Source organism: Triturus cristatus, chromosome 7 (genome assembly GCF_964204655.1).
Source record: "Triturus cristatus chromosome 7, aTriCri1.1, whole genome shotgun sequence".
In the NCBI taxonomy this organism is placed as follows: domain Eukaryota; kingdom Metazoa; phylum Chordata; class Amphibia; order Caudata; family Salamandridae; genus Triturus; species Triturus cristatus.
Window position 1 is genome coordinate 1,679,808,125 of NC_140590.1, and position 22,808 is coordinate 1,679,830,932.

Below are 22,808 nucleotides of genomic sequence, written 5' to 3' on the forward strand. Positions count from 1 at the left end.
ATCTGTCTGCAATGAGGTTCTAGATCAAAATTGCTCAGTTTCGCTCCAGAACAGCGATTATTCTGCCTTCCCCTCATGTCCTCCGGGCTCCTTTCACCCACCCTACTTTGACCTTCATGGCTGAAACCATTACCCAAGGTCAACCCTGCAAATCACATTCCTCATAAAACCTGATGCACGTATTCATTATTGTGACCATATATCCCCTTTCAGATGCACTAAGCCACGCCCCTACAGGAACAGACCAATCAGCAACCTGCTTGTGTAGTCACTCAGCTCCAGACACAGGCATGCATGCCAAGGGCACTCACAGAGCCAATGATGTCCCTCCATCCAGCAGGGTCCACCTGCGGCACCCGCCAACTAGCGCTATGAAAACCGCACGGCGACTCTCAGGCCCTGCATGGAGGCCAGTCCCCAGAAACACAACCACCAGCACCCGTGAGGAGGAGGCGCCCAGAAACGCCTTGGCATCCTCACACTGCCAGGGAAGAGCTGCAGGAAGAGGCTGCTGCATGACCCATGGCGTATGAATATTCAGTTCCACCTAGCATGTGTGTATGGATGAATGCATGAATGAATAAATGGTCTGTAAAGCACAGCTGTGACCTCAAACTGTATTCAAGTGTTGGGAGGGGTTAGCTTGTCTGGGCGTTCCTTTCTCTTCTTGTGTTTGCCCCTTACTTGGAGCATGGATGCAAAACTTGTGCCCTTTCACTGCTCATTTTTCAGGGGCTTCTTTTAACTTTTTGCTCACACACTCCATGAGAGTGCATGTGTTTTCCATTTGTCTCCCTGGAGTGCTTCTCTTCTCCTCTTCATGGTCCCTGTTGCGCTCTTTCCCTTGCGTGTGTGCTTCTCCCCACCTCTCCCGTCACTCTTTTGCCTGTTTACTACATCGCTCTCTAGTACATCGCTCTCTTGGGTGTTTACTACATCGCTCTCGTGGTTGTTTACTACAACGCTCTCTAGTACATCGCTCTTGTGGTTGTTTACTACATCGCTCTCTAGTACATCGCTCTCGTGGTTGTTTACTACATCTCTCTCTAGTACATCGCTCTCTTGGTTGTTTACTACATCGCTCTCGTGGTTGTTTACTACAACGCTCTCTAGTACATCGCTCTTGTGGTTGTTTACTACATCGCTCTCTAGTACATCGCTCTCGTGGTTGTTTACTACATCGCTCTCTAGTACATCGCTCTCGTGGTTGTTTACTACATCGCTCTCTAGTACATCGCTCTCTTGGTTGTTTACTACATCGCTCTCGTGGTTGTTTACTACATCGCTCTCTAGTACATCGCTCTCGTGGTTGTTTACTACATCGCTCTCTAGTACATCGCTCTCGTGGTTGTTTACTACATCGCTCTCTAGTACATCGCTCTCTTGGTTGTTTACTACATCGCTCTCTAGTACATCGCTCTCGTGGTTGTTTACTACATCGCTCTCTAGTACATCACTCTCTTGGTTGTTTACTACATCGCTCTCTAGTACATCGCTCTCGTGGTTGTTTACTACATCGCTCTCTAGTACATCGCTCTCGTGGTTGTTTACTACATCGCTCTCTAGTACATCACTCTCTTGGTTGTTTACTACATCGCTCTCGTGGTTGTTTACTACATCGCTCTGTAGTACATCGCTCTTGTGGTTGTTTACTACATCGCTCTCTAGTACATCGCTCTCGTGGTTGTTTACTACATCTCTCTCTAGTACATCGCTCTCTTGGTTGTTTACTACATCGCTCTCGTGGTTGTTTACTACAACGCTCTCTAGTACATCGCTCTTGTGGTTGTTTACTACATCGCTCTCTAGTACATCGCTCTCGTGGTTGTTTACTACATCGCTCTCTAGTACATCGCTCTGTTGGTTGTTTACTACATCGCTCTCTAGTACATCGCTCTCGTGGTTGTTTACTACATCGCTCTCTAGTACATCGCTCTCGTGGTTGTTTACTACATCGCTCTCTAGTACATCACTCGCTTGGTTGTTTACTACATCGCTCTCGTGGTAGTTTACTACATCGCTCTCTAGTACATCGCTCTTGTGGTTGTTTACTACATCGCTCTCTAGTACATCGCTCTCTTGGTTGTTTACTACATCGCTCTCTAGTACATCGCTCTCGTGGTTGTTTACTACATCGCTCTCTAGTACATCGCTCTCTTGGTTGTTTACTACATCGCTCTCTAGTACATCGCTCTCTTGGTTGTTTACTACATCTCTCTCTAGTACATCGCTCTCGTGGTTGTTTACTACATCGCTCTCTAGTACATCGCTCTCTTGGTTGTTTACTACATCGCTCTCTAGTACATCGCTCTCGTGGTTGTTTACTACATCGCTCTCTAGTACATCGCTCTCGTGGTTGTTTACTACATCTCTCTCTAGTACATCGCTCTCGTGGTTGTTTACTACATCGCTCTCTAGTACATCGCTCTCGTGGTTGTTTACTACATCGCTCTCTAGTACATCACTCTCTTGGTTGTTTACTACATCGCTCTCGTGGTTGTTTACTACATCGCTCTCTAGTACATCGTTCTTGTGGTTGTTTACTACATCGCCCTCTAGTACATCGCTCTCTTGGTTGTTTACTACATCGCTCTCTAGTACATCGCTCTCGTGGTTGTTTACTACATCGCTCTCTAGTACATCGCTCTCGTGGTTGTTTACTACATCGCTCTCTAGTACATCGCTCTTGTGGTTGTTTACTACATCGCTCTCTAGTACATCGCTCTCGTGGTTGTTTACTACATCGCTCTCTAGTACATCGCTCTCGTGGTTATTTACTACATCGCTCTCTAGTACATCGCTCTCTTGGTTGTTTACTACATCGCTCTCTAGTACATCGCTCTCTTGGTTGTTTACTACATCGCTCTCGTGGTTGTTTACTACATCGCTCTCTAGTACATCGCTCTCGTGGTTGTTTACTACATCGCTCTCTAGTACATCACTCTCTTGGTTGTTTACTACATCGCTCTCGTGGTTGTTTACTACATCGCTCTCTAGTACATCGCTCTCGTGGTTGTTTACTACATCGCTCTCTAGTACATCGCTCTCTTGGTTGTTTACTACATCGCTCTCTAGTACATCGCTCTCGTGGTTGTTTACTACATCGCTCTCTAGTACATCGCTCTCGTGGTTGTTTAATACATCGCTCTCTAGTACATCGCTCTCTTGGTTGTTTACTACATCGCTCTCTAGTACATCGCTCTCGTGGTTGTTTACTACATCGCTCTCTAGTACATCGCTCTCTTGGTGGTTGTTTACTACATCGCTCTCTAGTACATCGCTCTCGTGGTTGTTTACTACATCGCTCTCTAGTACATCGCTCTCTTGGTTATTTACTACATCGCTCTCTAGTACATCGCTCGCTTGGTTGTTTACTACATCGCTCTCTAGTACATCGCTCTTGTGGTTGTTTACTACATCGCTCTCTAGTACATCGCTCTCGTGGTTGTTTACTACATCGCTCTCTAGTACATCGCTCTCTTGGTTGTTTACTACATCGCTCTCTAGTACATCGCTCTCTTGGTTGTTTACTACATCGCTCTCTAGTACATCGCTCTCGGGGTTGTTTACTACATCGCTCTCTAGTACATCGCTCTCGTGGTTGATAACTACATCGCTCTCTAGTACATCGCTCTCGTGGTTGTTTACTACATCGCTCTCTAGTACATCGCTCTCGTTGTTGTTTACTACATCGCTCTCTAGTACATCGCTCTCGTGGTTGTTTACTACATCGCTCTCTAGTACATCGCTCTTGTGGTTGTTTACTACATCGCTCTCTAGTACATCACTCTCTTGGTTGTTTACTACATCGCTCTCTAGTACATTGCTCTCTTGGTTGTTTACTACATCGCTCTCTAGTACATCGCTCTCGTGGTTGTTTACTACATCACTCTCTAGTACATCGCTCTCGTGGTTGCTTACTACTTCGCTCTGTAGTACATCGCTCTCTTGGTTGTTTACTCCATCGCTCTCTAGTACATCGCTCTCTTGGTTGTTTACTCCATCGCTCTCTAGTACATCGCTCTTGTGGTTGTTTACTACATCGCTCTCTAGTACATCGCTCTCGTGGTTGTTTACTACATCGCTCTCTAGTACATCGCTCTCGTGGTTATTTACTACATCGCTCTCTAGTACATCGCTCTCTTGGTTGTTTACTACATTGCTCTCTAGTACATCGCTCTCTTGGTTGTTTACTACATCGCTCTCGTGGTTGTTTACTACATCGCTCTCTAGTACATCGCTCTCATGGTTGTTTACTACATCGCTCTCTACTACATCACTCTCTTGGTTGTTTACTACACCGCTCTCGTGGTTGTTTACTACATCGCTCTCTAGTAATTCGCTCTCTTGCTCGTGGTTGTTTACTACATCACTCTCTAGTACATCGCTCTCTTGGTTGTTTACTACATCGCTCTCTAGTACATCGCTCTCGTGGTTGTTTACTACATCGCTCTCTAGTACATCGCTCTCGTGGTTGTTTACTACGTCGCTCTCTAGTACATCGCTCTCTTGGTTGTTAACTACATCGCTCTCTAGTACATCGCTCTCGTGGTTGTTTACTACATCGCTCTCTAGTACATCGCTCTCTTGGTTGTTTACTACATCGCTCTCTAGTACATCGCTCTCTTGGTTGTTTACTATATCGCTCTCTAGTACATCGCTCTCGTGGTTGTTTACTACATCGCTCTCTAGTACATCGCTCTCGTGGTTGATAACTACATCGCTCTCTAGTACATCGCTCTCTTGGTTGTTTACTACATCGCTCTCTAGTACATCGCTCTCGTGGTTGTTTACTACATTGCTCTCTAGTACATCGCTCTCTTGGTTGTTTACTACATCGCTCTCTAGTACATCGCTCTCTTGGTTGTTTACTACATCGCTCTCGTGGTTGTTTACTACATCGCTCTCTAGTACATCGCTCTATTGGTTGTTTACTACATCGCTCTCTAGTACATCGCTCTCGTGGTTGTTTACTACATCACTCTCTAGTACATCGCTCTCTTGGTTGTTTACTACATCGCTCTCTAATACATCGCTCTCGTGGTTGTTTACTTCATCGCTCTCTAGTACATCGCTCTCTTGGTTGTTTACTACATCGCTCTGTAGTACATCGCTCTCTTGGTTGTTTACTACATCGCTCTCTAGTACATCGCACTCGTGGTTGTTTACTCCATCGCTCTCTAGTACATCGCTCTCTTGGTTGTTTACTACATCGCTCTCTAGTACATCGCTCTCGTGGTTGTTTACTACATCGCTCTCTAGTACATCACTCTCGTGGTTGTTTACTACATCACTCTCTTGGTTGTTTACTACATCGCTCTCTTGGTTGTTTACTACATCACTCTCTTGGTTGTTTACTACATCGCTCTCTTGGTTGTTTACTACATCGCTCTCTTGGTTGTTTACTACATCGCTCTCTTGGTTGTTTGCTAGTCCTATGCTCAAGGTTGCTCTCTCTCTAATAGTTTGCTTCCCTCCACGCACTCTCGTATTGTGTCTCCGCACCTTTGGTTGCTTTCTCCTACCCCTATAATTCCAAAACCTGCCATCCTTATTTTTTATTTGTGTTTTATAGAGCGCAAACTTGACCCGTTAGCGTATCAAAGCGCTTTACAGGATTAGCAGGTTGTATACAAGAGACTTAGAAGGGGGGTGGGGGAGGGGGGAATATATTATTGGTTCCTTCGGATCCTTTGGGTAGGGTAAGAAGATGCTGTTTACTTTTTCCTGAATATAAGGGTTGGAGTGTGTGGTGTTTTACAAGTGGGCAGTCTGTGGGGTAAGGAAACTGACCAAGTGTCTGTTAAAAGGACTGATTTGTACTGGCTGAGGGTGGAACAACTATCCAACAGGGAGGTCCGCGCCTTTCTGTGCTTGGGTCCGTCCTCTCTCTATAGAGGACCCTATGCGATTGAGCCTGTGCGCCATGTGTAGAGGGCTCATTGTGATTGAGTCTGTGCTCCATGCATAGGGGCTAATTGGGAGAGGATGTTTTCTGTCGGCTAGACTGCCGGCTTTGGTGCTGGACACCCGGGTTCGAGCCTCGGGTCGCGTCCACATCCTGTGATTCTGTCATTCTGGGTAAATCACTTCATCTCCCCCTGCCTAAATGTGTAACGTAACCGGTGCTCATGTGAACAGTGTTTAATTTGAGCAGGTGCTTTCCGGTGCTTATAGCACCAGTTAAGGACACACTCATTTGGAAGGCCTACAAAATCACAGTATGTTGAGCCAAGTCTAGAAGACGTTCCCCAGCTCCGAAATCGGCACCTTTAGCCATTAGGCCAACTCCTCTCCAGAAAAATAAGTGCCAGGGCTCTAGTCAGGAGGCAGTTTGCACCAGCACATTTTTCCTGTTAGCCCCGGCACTTTTTAGTTCACAAATTAACCACTGCATGTAAAGCGCTCCAATACCTTAGGGTCGAGTTCGCGCTATATAAATACTGCAACAACAAATAAAAAATAGTGATTGAGTCTGTGCTATCTCTATGTATACTTGCTTCCACGTCCCTGACTCATGGGTGGCTGTCGACACTGTGCCAGGAGGTGCCCGAGCTCTTCCTTTCCCTTCCAGGCAATAAACTCACTCCTCAGATTCGTGACTTTTTGAGATCATCTCTGATGGTTTCTGTGCCCATACAAGGCGCGGCAGACCACTCACAAACCCACAGAAAGGCCCAGGTATGTACACAGAGCAGGAGGGCGGGATACCCACGATTGAAAGGGATTATACCCATTAAACAAGATATTTCAGCGTAAAGCGAGGGCGGTGGAGAGGGGCGCGAGTGCACGGGCCAACATTGGAGAACGGCATAAAAGAAATGTTTGTTTTATAGTCTGTCACCGAGGCTTTTATGATCTAAAATTAACTTTTCTTCTACTTCATATCTTTCTGCATTTGGCAGAAAACTGCACCACATATAGTTTTTTAAAAAAACATTGAAGCTCCAAAAGCAAAGTGCTCGTTCAGAAATAACAAGCATTGGCAAAGCCAATATTCTCAAAGGTGAGACCTTTTAGCTTCACCAACACTTGTTAGGTCTCAGCACAACACCCCGGAGTAAGTCAATTAATTTCCCTATGATTAAAAAAGAAAAAAGAATAATTTGACAAAAAATTCTAGCAAATAAAGAATGCAATTGCAAATATGCCAATGTCCATGTCTTAGTGGAAATACATTTGGAAGCAGATAACATCTGTTGTCACAATAAAAGCAGGTGACATCAGTTGTCACAATAAACATCCATCTAAAAGGGGAAAAAAGCTTTTTTCACGTGCGTGTGGCATAGTAAAACATAGATACAAATGGTAAGAGGTTCAACAAGGACGGCAGGAAGAAAGAAAATAAATTAGTACCTGAATCACTGCACGATCAGTAGAAGGACAGCAATCGAGCTGAAAGAATCAGTACTTGGTCCATTCTCCAGCCAAAAGAAGAGGAAGTGAAGCCGGCACATGCTGGCCAATTAGAAGGCGGCAAATAAGGGTCACTCTTGCCGACAAATGTTAAGCAATGGTTGGGCTGCAGGCCCCTTGTTGCATACAATATCTCTTGTGAGCGTGAGCTCATGCAGCATATGAGATGTCCCAGTCGGGACCAAAAACCTTACCACTCTTAATTAAATCCACGCCCGCTCACATTCTGAAATCTACCACTTCAGATTGTAAGCAGAAACAATTACAGCTTTATAGCCAGTAGTGGTGGAAACTGTTGGGCTGTAGGCAAAATCTGCCACTGTCAAGTTAGGGGATTTACAACGGATTTGAGCAACAAAAAACAACTGTGGTTGGTGAACCTTGACCAGGGCCACTAGAACTATGCAATTTTTCTGGCATAATGTTTTAGCATAGGTATGGAATTCCTGCATATGCCACATTTTCCACCATTTGCTGCATAATGTGCAGATTTTAACAAAAAAAAATGTTTCTAGTTCAAATGAATCAAAAGTTACAAAAAATAGAAGCAGCAACACATTTCTGCACAGCGGAAGGCTCTTTGCAAAGGTTGACTGGTTACCTTTCTATTGCTAGTTTCTGTATTTGAGTGTTAAACTGGTACTAATGAAGTGAAACATATGCCCAGACAGTGTTAAGAAGTGTGAAAATGACTAAGGGGCCGATTGCGAGTTTGGTGGTCCAGTGGACTGCCAAATCCGCGGTGGCTGTGTGTCTACCGCCGCACCGATGGTCCGACCGTTGTATCATAAATTGGGCGGTCTGACCACCATAGGACCGTAGCCACCTCCAAGAATCCGCGATCCATGACGGTCTCCGATGAAGCACCACCTAACATATTCCGAGTTTCCGCATTGCCACAGTTTTTATGTCGGTGAGCCCGCCATGAAAAGTGTGGCAGTGAGGAAACTAAGGGGGCCCCACAGGGCCCCTTGGTGCCTCTATGCATGAGGGTACATGCAAGGGGCACACGGTGTGCCCCCCGGTCTTTCTACACCCCATGTTCCTATATGGTATGGACATCACAGTCCATGCCGTGCAGGAACGCGCTTTGGTGGTCCCACGGCAGTGCCTTTCTAAGCCTCTGCTATGAGCTTTACAAAGGCACCATAGTGGGACCGCCGTCGCAGGCTAGCCTGCCGGATTTAAACTCATGATCCTTTGGGCGGTGTGGATGACTATGGCGGTCTTGGAGCAGGGCGCTAGAGTGGCGGCTCGCTCTAAGACATAAAGTGGTAATCCGGTCCTAAGTAATGAAGTAATACTATCACAAACTGTGCCACATTATGACGCATAATTTACTTTTACTTGCAACACAATTTAGTCAACCATGTCACATAATTTGGTCCTGCATTGCTGTATAATTCCGTAGGCCCTGATCTTGACATACTGCCCAGGTTTGCCCTCAAATGGCAACTGCGATCTCCGGGGCACTGGTGGAAATCTGAAAACCGTAACAGTGACTCAGAGAAATCAAATGACCTAATTTAGGCCATTGAATTGTGTTAGTGCAAATAGAGACAAACAGTATTTGTGTCCATTTCCAATGTACAACTAAGCACAAATTGCTGTTCCATGTGTTTTGCTTTTGCACTCACCACCAGGATTTAGGGTCGGACTTACCAATAGGGCAATCATGCAGATCCCGATGGACTGGACTGACAGATCATGGTGTGGGCCGGTTTTTGTAGCAGTTGTTGGCCACTTTTATGGCTAGGTGGGCCAGTTTTTACATTCGATTTCCCTGATATTATCACATTTTTAGTTATCTGCTTTGTTAATGGCATCCTCTTTTATTTTGGTGCCAATTTTTTTGTCCCAGTCTGACCCTACCTTGATTTAATTGGTGGCAATTAAGGGCCTGATGGATCAAAGGGATTTATCTATTCTATGTCTATAGGGAATGTGTTGATACATGAGGGCCTAAGATTGTGAGGTGAGAAAAAGGCAGACAAATTAGGCATGATACTCACCATATTCTCCATCGGAGTAAAATTAGGCACAAATTCAGATCACTTGACTCAAAAGTTGTTTGCGCCATAAGGTTTTTGTACTCCCAATTTTTGCCCAGTTATTAAAATAAGCATCAACAAACTAGCATAAAACAATTCTTATTTCAGAAACTGATTTATTTTCCCCTTCGCGGCACACCTGCAAAGCACTATCTGCAAACTCAGCATCCTACTATAGCCTTCAGATGACCTGTACTCCAGTTAATGCCTGAATACTGCCCCCCGTCATAAGCTGTACTTTATACATCCAGATTGATTGATTGAGTGAGTGTTGCATTTGCAAAGACCATTTGCAAAGACCCCCTCTCCGTGCGGAACACCGTTATAGCAGGTATTGTACGATGGCAGCCCCAGCTCTCAGACCTTCACTCAGATCCATGCTTTGGTCTTCACCTCACCTTGAGGGCTAATGTGTCACCTGCACCTGGTGGTCAGTGGTGCAGGCCCAGAGTTTGGAGCAGGTGACCAGCGCTCTGGAAGATCGCCAGTCCTGAGTCACCCCAAAGCCAGGCAGAGATGTCTGATAGGAGGACAGGAGGTAGGGAAGGGGGTCCAGCCCATGGGGAGCATCCTTCCATAGCCTGCATTGTGGAGAGCACACATTGGTCAGATTTGCAGCAGGTCATCGAGGCAACCCTTGCAGTGTGACCAGGAGGTGGCAGTAAGCAGTGAGGGAGACTATGAAAGCCCTCAGACACTACAGCCTCAGAGACAAATAGGAAAGAGGCTGTAAACTGGAAGAAAAGCCTCTCACACAACCTTCTAACTTGGGTGGTTCACCCAGTCGTTCTTGAGCTCTCCTTTCTCCACTCTTAGAGTTGAAGCAAAAATGGTTCTTTCTGTTGCGGGAATCGCTGAAGGGTCGGAGAACAAGGATCGCCCCACTGTTGAAATATTTATTGGGTTGTGGCAGGGACAGTAGCTCTCCTACCCTGGGCGAATCCTCATGACAAGGTGCAAAGCAGCGGAGTCTTAACGATTCTTGCCAAGAGGCAGGACAAGTTCTGGTTAGGCATAGCAGACTAGCTGTATCTTTATCAGGTCAATGCACCATAAGAATTTCCATCCGCGGTGCTAAAGTCTGGCCTGACTTTTAAACGACGGTAGCAACAGAGTTCTGCATCTTGTTGAATGTTTTCCCCTGTGCTGGAGCAAAGGGCTTCTCAGAAGTCAAAAATGAACTGTTCTCTGGCTCTTTGAGCCAGCTTACAATCTCAGTTAGAGGCTAAGCAGCTCCTCAAGGATGGTGCAGCACTTTGAGGATTTGTAGGGACCCAACAAAACCTAAGTCCATCATTTGAGTTACACAATTTAGTTCCATGAAACCCAGCATCCTGTAACACTTACAATGTCCATGACTTCTAAGAGTTTGGAAACATCTCATAATGCTAAGATTGAATATATATAGCTCATCCTTCCAGTCCAGCCACTTGGACTGTAGCTAGGCTTGGGCTCTCCTACGAGAGATTGAAGTAGGGAAGTAGACTGATAGATAGCACTACATCCCTTTGTTCAGGTTAGAGTAGTAGTCCATGCCCCTTTCCACTTATTTGTACAGGTTTTGCATAGTGTTTGCCACAGTCTGACCTGCTTGAATGTTTTTCAACTGGATGAGGCTTCACAAGGAGCCTCTGTGCTTCATTAAGAGTTTGATGGCCTGAACCAGACACACAAAAACCTACCCACAATGGCCTGTGCAGCAGGTGCGAGGTTGGATAATAGGGGAACAGCTTGCACCATGGGCTACCACTGTCTCGATGTGACCCACTTCTTGGGGATGCACAAATACATGGGCATGTCCACTCATCAATTTCTACAACTCATGCACTAACAAAGTAGGTCGGGTTTCTGATTTGTGTCCTTTCGGGGATGGAAGGCCAAGTGAAGACTTTGTTAAATGAAGATGGTTGCCAAGAGCCAAATTCTCCAGCTTGGGAGAAACTGGGGTGAAATAGGTAAGCAGGTGATGTGAGGAATCTTTTTTGCTAGAGGTTGGTGGGACTTGAGAGGCCAGTGAGGTCCATCCTCTGGCACACTGCTGTTGAAGCCCTTTGGTGGGTTGAACATGCTGATCTGCGGAAGGAGGGCACTTTCTTTGCTAAAGTCCCGCAGCATGGGCCATCCCAGCTTCAGTGTTTTTCTGTTTACTTTTGTCGATGTTATGTGAAACAAACATCAGTGCCCCTGTGAATGCCCAGTTTGCCACACTCGCTGTGGCTTCCAGTTTGCGATCATAAACTCACGACGAGTGGCTTCTGATCTGTCAATTTCTAACTTTTCTTCCCGTCAAGTCCGCCACATCAACAGCTTCCTGATCTCCAATGACAAATGACTTAGCAGCAGAGCGTCACCCCACTGCCTTTTAGCAGTGAACACAAGGAAAACATGATATTATCATTTTATTTTTAGTAGGAGCCAGGTTAGTGCGGGGTGGGCTGGGCTGTCAGAGCAGGGGGGTGAGGAAATATGTGCACTTAAGTGCACATGATGGTTTGTCTGGCTTTTTGGGCCGGCCAAATAGTCATGCGCACTTAGCATGTTTTTCACCTGGCTGTATTGCACAACCTGTGTGGAGAACATGCACAGGCTCCCACTGAAATGAAATGAAAAGGATAATTATAAAGCGCGAGACATTCACCCGAGGGTATCATGGCCCCTGTCTGAGCAGTGAACCAGGCAGCTCCGACCAATCATGATGCTGCTGTCATGCTGGTGACAGCAGCATCGTAATTGGCTTAGGGGAGCCTGTGTGCTTCCTGCTTCCGGGAGTCTGGAAGAGAAGCGGAGGAGAGAAGACGGAGGAGAGACGGCGGCTGTGCAGAGGTAAGTGTTATATTGTTTTCACCCCTCGTGCCACACCGGTTTCGCACCAGCCGCCACTGTGGCCTAGCCTTCAAAACTAAACCAAACTCTCTCCACGCTGTGGTCATCAGGCACACAGTGAATGAGTTTTAGCATTATGTTCCATTGCCTTGTGTACATTCTGCTCGTAATGTCATCACCCCACTTGAGCCTATCCTCTCCATACTGTTTCCAGTCTTTCCACCTGGCGGTGTAGCTTTTAGGCTTGGAAGAAATTTTAATAATGCTGAAACAATCAAAGTAATTTAGGTAATTTACAATTATTTATGTAATTGTAGCTGTAGATTTTATTTATATAACATGATTTACTACCCCTGATGAGTGCTTTGCGAAAAAGCAAAATTACTGAAAAAAACGTGTTTATGCCTGTTCCTACAATTTGGATTAATTTGGGGCAAAAATGCCCACACAAGAGCAAAGGAACAGAGTGAGAGCGACTGTTGGCTGCTGCGGTTCTGCTTCTGTTGCATTTAGTGCAAAAGGAATCATTGAGTTCACTTTGGATGCCAGGGAGCATTTTCTGTTACGGAAATTGCGCTAAATGCAGGCTTCACTCCTTGCTTAATTCACTCAATTTTGTTGTAATTATGTGTAATTACGCTACAGCAAGTTAGACTAGTTACGCCCACCTCAAGTAGCCTTGTAATCTTGAAAATAATCTCTCAAATAACATTCTATAATAGCTTGGAGTTCACCTTAAAGCAGAGGCCACTTGCAGAAATGTCACAAAGAGTAGAGAGATGCGAGTCCTTTTCTTGCGGCCATGGGAGGATCAGTGGTCACTGGCCAGTGGCAGCTGCTACTTAACAGGGGTGGCGGGGAGGATGAAAAAAAACAATCACTTACCTGCAGGCCGGCCGCCACCTCTCGGTCCTCTTCGGTCGACTCCTAGAAGCAGGAAGCATACAGGCTCCCCTAGCCAATCACAATGCTGCTGTCACCAGCATGACTGAGCAATAGACGGGTGGAGAACATGCTAAGTGCGTATGACTGTTTGACCGCCCCTATACCGCCAGCCAAACCGTCATGCGCACTTAAGAGAGTGCCAACCACTCCTCCCCCTGCTCTGGCCAGCCCAGCCTCACCCACACCTAAGCCGGTGTGGAAAAATAAAATGATATTAAAATTGCGTTATCATTTGATTTTTCGTTTTTGAACTGCTCAAAGAGCAGTGGGGCGACGCTCCTCCGCCTTATCAGAGGAGCCACCACTGGCATTAACCTGTCCAGGTCCTGTTGTTTCCCACTGGTGTTCCAAGGCCACAAAACAATTCCACTTCAACTGGATACTCCATTGTGCTGCTGGTCACGCTGGGTAGTGAGGACAAATAGCTGAAGGTGGAAGGGGTTGAAAACCAAATACAGTATAACACAATAAATAACATTATTAATACCCAGTCAGTACTGTAAACTCTAGAACAAAAAAGGGCAATTATTTACAGGTAGGTAATAACAGAGGTTAATAATACGATACATATAAAAAGAAGAAAGTGCTACCACTTTATGAGAGCCACAATATGAACCCAAACATGTTTTCTGCTCCTTAGTGCAGGCTCCAATTTTCTAGATTTTCAGGCGCTCAGGTGGAATCATTTCTTTGATGCTTGTCAATGGGACACAGGTACCTGAAAATAGGATAGCTGAAATCTTCGGCACAGATGTTCAATGTGTGCGAAACATTTAAGTGCCCTTACGTGCTCTTGAGATTTTCAGTGGGTGCGGCAACAAATCTGAACTCTCCTGGTGTAACTAACTTTAGGACCTGGAACTGTAAATCTACTGATTGCAGTGAAAAGATGTCAGTGAGGAGGGCCTCCCAGTAGTAAAGCCAAGCAGTTTCTATTGGGGTCAGAGTTACAGTGCCCCCGTCACTGTAACTACCTACCTCTGGAGCTATAATGGCCGTGCTTGATATGAATTGCCTCTCCAGGAACACAAACTGAACCTCACAGCTTCCATGTGTGTGTATTTTTCACATGCTTCGGGAGCAAGCAGTCAATGGTCGAACCAGACTGAGCTTACTCGCTTGCTTATGCCCACTACCCCTCCTGGGGGATAGGCCATCAACCAGGACTCTCTAGCCATCTCCGTCCTGGGCCTTGCTTTCAATCTGGCTCCAGGTGTAACCCATCTCCTTGCAGTCAGCCTCGAGGCTTTGATGCCAGGTGTTTCTTGGCCTTCCTCTTCTCCTTTTCTCTTGAGGGTTTCAATGTCAGGTCTTGCCTGGAGGTGTTTGATGCAGGCTTGCAGGTGTGATCCATCCAGCCCCAGCATCTTTCCATGATTTCTTCATGAGCAGGGAGTTGGAAAGTCTGCTGCCATAGGACGTTGTTGCTGATGGTGTTTGGCCAGTGGATTTGGGGGATTTTCCTCAGACAGGTGTTGATAAAGTTCCTGACTTTGTTGGTGGTGGTCACTGTTATTGTCTACGTTTCTGCTTCATACAGAGGGACCGATTTTATATTGGTGTTTAAAAGCCTGATCTTGGTTTGCAGTGTTGGGTCCATGGAGCTCCAGATCTTCTTTAGCTGAATAAAGGCAGCCCTTGCTTTGCCGATTCTTGCCTTGACGTGGGCGTCTGTACTGCCCTGTTTATCTATGACACTGCCCAGGTAGATGAAGGCCTCAACCTCTTCCAGTACATCGCCTGGAAGAGTGACTGCAGTTGTGCTGGCCCGTTTAACTTTCAGGATCTTCGTTCTTCCTCCTTGGATGTCAAGGGCAAGTTGTGCTGACATTGCTGCCACATTGTTTTCTTTTATAACAATTTTTATTGAGAATAAAAACCACAACGTAGCAGCAGTAATGACACTTAATTAGTAACTTCCACTGGCAAAGTATACATTTGGGCGTTGGAACAGACAATATATTCAGGGCAGCAAGAATCAAATCAGACCAATTAGTGAAGCAGCACAAAGGGGGTTACATGTACATGTTAGGATCTGGGAGCCACCCGTGCACATCGTATGTCTGATGGCCTGAAGGTATCAAGTCGCCACGCATGCCCCTTCTTTCTACAATGTAGTCAGTCTATCCCGTCTAAGTTCCACCGTAGGAGGAATACAGATGTCCCCCCGATATTTGTTCCATTGGCCCCACTAGTGATCCCATTTCCGCGGGCAGCCACGGCTTTTATATACCGTTTTCTCCGCTACCATGCCATGATCCATATCAGTGGCCCAAACTCGCAGCTGCGGTATAGTGTCTACCCCCCATTTCTGGGCAATATTTCTTTTGGAAATGGTCCAACCCATGGCAGACCATGCTTGTTCCGCCTGGGTGAGGTCCATAGCCTCCCAAACATTAAGGAGGCAGAGCTGAGGAGAGGGGAATATGGGCGTACCAATGGACCTCGCCATCTGTCGGGTGACATCTGTCCAGTACTGCTGTATGTGGGGGCATGTCCATAGAATATGTATAAATGTACCTATCTGGTGACAGTGTCATAGGCAGAGCGTGTCCAGTCGTCTCCCCAATTTATACAACAGTTTTGCATCAAAATATACACAATGCAGGATTTTAAGTTGAACGAGACGAAGTTGAATCGGCATTGCTACCTCCCGAGGGGAGGCTAACGCTTCAGTCCAGTCCTCGTCAGTCATTTCCCCCAAGTCCGTCTCCCAGCTAGCCCTTAATTTCCGCATTGGATCGGTCTGGTTGTTAATTAGCTTCTTATACGTCAAGGAGATAGCCTTGCGGTCCATTGGGTCCAGCAGTAACCTATCCTCTAAAGGTGAGGAGTCTGGGAGGGGGGCACCAGCGGGAAGGGTGCAGTCAATAGCATGGCTAATTTGAAGATATCAGAAATGTTCCGACGGTGCAAGCTGGTATTTGAGACACCAGGACAGGTTCAGCAGCTCCTGCACGCTGTCTGCTTTCCATTTCCAGCAGTAATGTGCAGCTACCAGGGATCTTTTTTTTATCACCTCCAGCTTGGCCCAAGTTAAGGAGCCATCAGACCTCCTTCTGTTTGAACATCCTGACTAGAGGTGGCCTGGAACCTCACACTAAAATGAAAATGCAATCGAGGGGAAACAAAGGCACACAGCTTGTATCACTTCTCAGGTACTTGAGAGAGGAATGCTTTTGCCTTGGTTCAGTCCCTGTATATAAGAGATGCATGCACTGTAAGAATGTCAGATGTGTTGGCCTGTCCCAGTATTTACACAAATAACAATTTCAATAGCACTATTTTATTTCTTTTATAGCGCTACGCAACCCAGTGCAGGGTGCCAAAGCTCTTTACGTAACATACACATTATACATTGACTATAAATCATGCACATGTGTGACTCAATGTTCAAGATGAGTTACAAGAGACAGGCTTACAAGGTGTAGGAATCGCATGTCCTTCATAACTCACTATGCTATATTACAAGGATTCAAATGTATGAACTGCAGGTAATAAATAATCTCTGTGTTCCAAGCAGTAACCCACTTACCTATCTACGTGAAATAAGAATCTGTCATCTGCATGTTACATGAAGTGCTTTGTAGGAGACACATTAACCTTCTATACTAGCTTGATTCAAATCTGGGACTACACAAACCATAGATCTCTCCAACAAATGTATTCACATCCAGAGTTATCTCACCTTTATTATTATTCCCTGATATTTACTGGGCACCTATGCAGCAGGTGCCTTAACCCCATAAAATATTTTAAGATGCAGACTTTGCAGTCAATTAAGCAGAACAGATCTACTGACAATATACAAGAAAGGTGGCAGTGGTTTCAAACAACACAGCCAGCACCTCTGTCTGTTTGCAAATGTAAACACTCAATATGTTTTATGGCGTGCTCGATGCAAATTCTGTGCCACCCACAATATTACTTAGTACATGGTGAAAGATCCTCCATGCACATAAATCATAGACATTCAAACAGCAGAGCACAACACAATCAAAAGTTCCAGCTGACTAACAACAGTCATTAAACAGTTTATTTCCAAACGAAGAGCAGCAGGTATAACACAATCTTGATCATAGGTGGATAATTTTTCAAATTGTTGACACATAGATGAAGCAAAAAACAGCCGACACAGGTTTCGTCGTTATACGACTTTCTCAGGGCTCAAACGCAAACTCCAGTAATGTGCGATATCAACAGAACCATCCTCATCAAAATCTGTGTAATGATTAAAAAATGCAAGTCCATTCCACTTAGGGTCATAAGGCTAAAATGTGCCCAGATAGTCATTAACGCAAGCCTAGTAAGCAAGACAACCTCGTCATGCTAGACGAGTAGGGGCAATCCCAAACAGCGTGGCTCCCCCCATACGATTTGAATGCAAGGGGATTGCGAAGGAAGATTGTTGACTTCCCGGGGGCTTGGGACTTTGGCCCCTACTCGTCTAGCGTAACAAGGTTTTCTGGCTTACTCGCTTGTGTTAGTGACTATCTGGGCACATTTTAGCCTTATGACCCTAATTGGAATGGACTACCATTTTTTAATCATTACACAGATTTTGATGAGGATGGTTCCGTTGATATCGCACATTGCTGGATTTTGCGTTTGAGCCTTGCGAAAGTTGTATAACGACGAAACACGTATCGGCTGTTCTTTTGCTTCATCTACGTGTCAACAATTTGAAAAATGATCCACCTATGATCAAGATTGATATACCTACTGCTCTTCGTTTGCAAATAAACTGTATACTGTCTGTTGTTAGTCAGTTGGAACTTTTGATTGTGTTGTGCTCTGCTGTTTGAATTTCTAAGATCTACTGACATGCTTCTGCTTGTTGCCAATTTCTTTGTGGTAGGGTTAAAAAAAATGTATTAGTTGAGGCCCAGGTTTTGCCTTGGGATTGCTCCACTTTTTTGGCACAACCCCAACACCAAATCTCATTTGTTAAATCTCATAATGCACTTAAATGTACTCATAATATACCTGATATACATATGTGTGAGGTCTAAATATCTGATGTCACTTCTTGTGATGTCACATGCAGTGAGGTCACTTCCTGTGAGGTAACATGCAATGTCACGCGTCCTGACATCATGCGCTGTGATGACACGCATCATGATTTCACTTGCATACTGCCTAACCTGGTCAGTCCCCCCCACTTCTTTTTTTAGGACTTGTGCCATGTTTGCATGTCACAAGTACGCCTTTTGGCATTTATGCTGCAATGACAAACATAAAGCTGTATTACTGCACAAAATTGTGAAGCCATACTGTGTGGTTCAGTAATATGTGTGATTCATCTTGGGCCAAATTTTCATTGGACCATTGTCCATCACACAATATCTTTAGTCTTTATCCAATGGCACAGTGATCTTAAGGGATGCTTTAGCCAATGGCACAGTGATCCTAGGGTCAGCTTTATCCAATGGCACAGTGATCCTAGAGGCAGCATTATCCAATGGCATAGTGATCCTAGGGTCAGCGTTATCCAATGGCACAATGCTACTACGGGCAGCTTTAATCAGTGGCGTAGCAAGGGGTGGTTGGGGGGGGGGGCGGTCCACCCTGGGTTGCACGAGTTTTGGGGGCAGCGGCTCCCCCCGCAAACCCCCTACTCTTACATGAGTTTGCCGGAATAATCACCAGCGCCCCCCACTCTTCAGCGCGGCCACGGGCTGGCAAAGGCAGAAACCGCCACAGGCGGCAATGGGCCTAGCTACGCCACTGGCTTTATTAAATATTCAATGGCACAGTGATCCTAGGGGCAGCTGTATCCAATGGCATAGTGATCCTAGGGGAGGCTTTATCCAATGGCACGGTGATCCTAGGCACAGCTTTATCCAATGGCACAGGGATCCCAGGGGCATCTTTATCCCATGGCACAGTGATCCTAGGGGAGGTTTTATCCAATGGCACAGTGATCCTAGGCACAGATTTATCCAATGGCACGGAGATCCCAGTGGCAGCTTTATGCAATGGCACAGTGATCCTAGGGACAGCTTTATCCCATGACACAGTGATCACAGGGACAGCTTTATCCAATGGCAAAGTGATCCTAGGGGCAGCTTGATCCAATGGCACAATGATTCTATGGGATGCTTTAGCCAATGGCACAGAGTATCCTAGGGGCAGCTTTATCCAATGGCACAGTGATCCTAGGGCAGCTTTATGCAATGGCACAGTGATCCTAGGGGAGGCTTTATCCAATGGCACAGTGATCCTAGGCACAGCTTTATCCAATGGCAGAGCGATCCCAGGGGCAGCTTTATCCAATGGCACAGTGCTACTACTACTACTAGGGGCATCTTTATATAATGGAGGAGTGCTACTACTAGGGGCATCTTCATCAAATGGCACAGGGCATGAGCTTTACTTCTACTAGGCATACAGTATATTTTTACATTGTTGCTGGCACTGTAGTCTTCTAGGAAGTTCCCAATCCTGTTATAAGATAACAAAAAGTCTATTCTTTATTTTTTTCAGCTTGGTAAAATGTAGCCCAGCAGCTAGAAATTATTCTAAAGCAATAAACCTTTTTTGCAAGAGAAACTCAGGTTCAGACACAAAGATTTCAGGACCAAAAATGAGGGGAATGTTTTGAAAGTTTATTATTTCATTTATTGTACATTTTCAGTGAACTGATCCGCTCAAAACATCAGAAACACAGCACTTGGAAACAAAACCAAGACGCACAACTTACAAAACTAAAGGACACTTTAGAAAAGGAGGAATGTACGAAGGGACATCAATACTCGAAGAAGGTCCCCCTCCCTTTGAGAGACAATCGTATTCATGGAGTGCCTGAGATATGAAGACCAGAAGGGACTGAGATACGGACAAGGGGCTCCCAACTTGGAATGTTGATAGGGTACCATCGGCCTGGAGATTTGAGGAATGAGAAGTTGGGAGGAACACTGAAGTGAAATGAGAAACATCCTTTACCACGCAGTCATTACCACGATCTGCCTTTACAACGCAGTCACTACCCCGACTGCGACATTACAATGCATTCCTTTACCAAACAAGTTGTTACAACAACTTGCTTTAGAAGACGTGTTGTGGACTGGTGTTGGATTTGAAGTCCAACACCTCCCCTACTGTTGCGTAGACTGGAGTAGGATTAGTAAATTATACTATTCCAAAGTCCAGCGCCCCCCTAAGGCAAGTCATTGTAACAACTTGTTTGGTAAGAGACACGTGGTAACGTTGCAGTCGGGGCAGAGACTTCGTTCAAAAGGCATGCGTGATAAATGCATGCGGGATTCCATCATACATCCAATTGAAATTAATAATGGATTGTGGTAAACCACGCACTCATTGGTTCCATGGTGGGATAGGAATGATCAGTACATCCTTAGACATTGGACCCAGTAGGAATTTTTACAGATTTGGATGGCTTCTGGAAGTTCACCTGGATGCCTTGATAGATATCCCATGAACTATTCGTCCCCCCAAGCGCAAGTAAACAGCCCTTGTATCCAGTCCTCTCTAAGTGAACCTGAACTCAGACTTCTAAAGTCTGTAACAATCATCATATAATTTCCTCTACTCTGGACCTATGTACATGTATGTCTGAATTCTTTGTTACTGACTTTGTGTAACATTTTGTCCATTCCCAGTTTCTGCCTTTTTGTAAGATATTGTGCTTTGCAATATATCTGTAGTTTAATGACCCCTGTCTGTGTGCTAATGCACCCTGTGCTCTCTCTGGAACTTCAAGTAATATAATAAGTCTGCATTAAGTGTAAAACCTTGCCTTAGGCATGCATTATTTGGCGAATCTCTCGGAGAGCTCAGGGTACTACGAGTAATCTGTTTATGGACCCACCACCCCTCCCGACATGAAATGCTCAGGGCTGCGTTTCTCTCAGAAGATGAGACCAGGTTATAGAGAAGGAGACAGTCCATCTAAAAAGGGGGGACCAGGAGGTCAGGAGAGGCAAGGAATGTGTTACTAAGAGAAGACATCTCTTTTGATGTATTTGGAAACTAGACGACATGAACATGGACTGCGATACAGGAGTTAGACCCCATCCTCCCCTGAAGAGGCGTGGCCGGGTTAGGAGCCAAGAAAGATGCCGGCAAGGCGGGGACCGTAATACAGACAGGTGGTGCCTCCCCTAGCAAGACCTTAGGAAACCAGAGACTAAAGGGCATGATTCTTCACTGTACGAGAAGACAGGCCTCTGTCATGGTGTAGCATTGAGCCAGCATCCCTAGGGTGAAATCTCCCTTTACTGCACAGTCAACCATTAACAGCTGATCCGCTGATAATACCTAGATGGCCAAAACTGATCAAAATACAGCCTCCCTTTTTGTAATATTCTATGCATCTCTCATCCGTCTCCCTGCTAAAGAGCCGGTACCAGTTCAGTGACATAGAAATGGCCAATTTATTAAAATGGCAATCTCGGAATGTACTTGTATTGTCACCGTTCCCAAAATGGCAGCGTAAACACCGGGCAGCATATGGCAGTGTTCTTTTTAGGAAATTCTTGGTCAACGTCAGACATCAGGTGCGTCTGTGAAGCCAGAACTTTACCCTATCCGTGAAGGACACCTTTCTATGAATGGATAAGTAAAAAGACCCTTTAACCCCACTGAAGTGTGGCAAACCGGGCACCTGTGACTAAGGTATCTGCACAGTGGTCACAGATTTAGGGTTTCTTCCAAACACACTTCCTCCAGATCTCTTGTACACAACCTACACCTATCTCATTCACCTCATCTACCTCAACAACAAAAACGGTGCAAAATGGCCGCCATCTAATCATCAGTTACTGCTTTCAAATTGACTACTAAATCCCACCTATAGGCTTTGTGAATTCAAAATGGTCGCCACAAATGTTTCCTTTCTCTGAATCATGGCTGCTCTTTACTTTAAGTCTCGTGGTCTAACAGTCGTTTTGATGTCAAGATGTGGGAAAATGCAAAGCTCTTCTGAGAGGCTGAGGGGGCCAACTGAGAAAGAAAATCAGTTATAAAAAAAGAAGAAAAAATACTTTTCGTGATAAGGCGCATATGTATCACAACAACTGGAAGAAAAGACAGGAAGGAATGTGCGCAAGGCTGGATAGGAAGTGACATCACAGGAGAGGGAAGAACATCGTACCAACGAAGGGAGGATTCCGGCAGGAGAGTTGCACGAGTTTTCAAGTGAAAAAGTAGACTGAAGGCCAAGCAAAGAGAGAAAAGAAAAGGACAGAGAGAAATAAAAAATCTTTACTAACATGACTAACATCCTTCACAGCCACAAAAGTCCCTATTTTCCACCCTCCCAGCACCCTCTCCCATTGCACCTTGGCAACCCAGAAGAGTGCTAGGTCCACTCCCACATCTACACCAGAAGACGCTGATGTAGAGTGCGCTTCCATGCTGCTCATCAAAGAGATCCCACTTTCTCATATTAGAGAGGGCAGCTCCATACTTTAAATCCCAGAATGCTTCACACTGTTAACGCCCACTTCCACACCAGAACTCACAGTATCCCACATGCGCGGTGGCTGCATCCATTCTTCTCACCATAGAAATCCTTCTTTCCCAACTTTGCTCCACCTTTCAAATCCAGAA

At 45.4% G+C, this 22,808-nt stretch overlaps 1 protein-coding gene across 1 annotated transcript in view; it reads right to left on the reverse strand.

Moving 5' to 3' along the window:
• Nucleotides 1–19,822: 19,822 nt before the first annotated feature.
• Nucleotides 19,823–22,808, reverse strand: part of LOC146812695 (synaptobrevin-like) — a 95,162-nt gene continuing 92,176 nt past the window's right edge. The window contains exon 5 of the mRNA XM_085619804.1: nucleotides 19,823–22,407. Within this exon, the coding sequence (XP_085475930.1) occupies nucleotides 22,391–22,407 (17 nt within the window). The 3' untranslated portion in view covers nucleotides 19,823–22,390. The remainder of the gene's footprint in view (nucleotides 22,408–22,808) is intronic.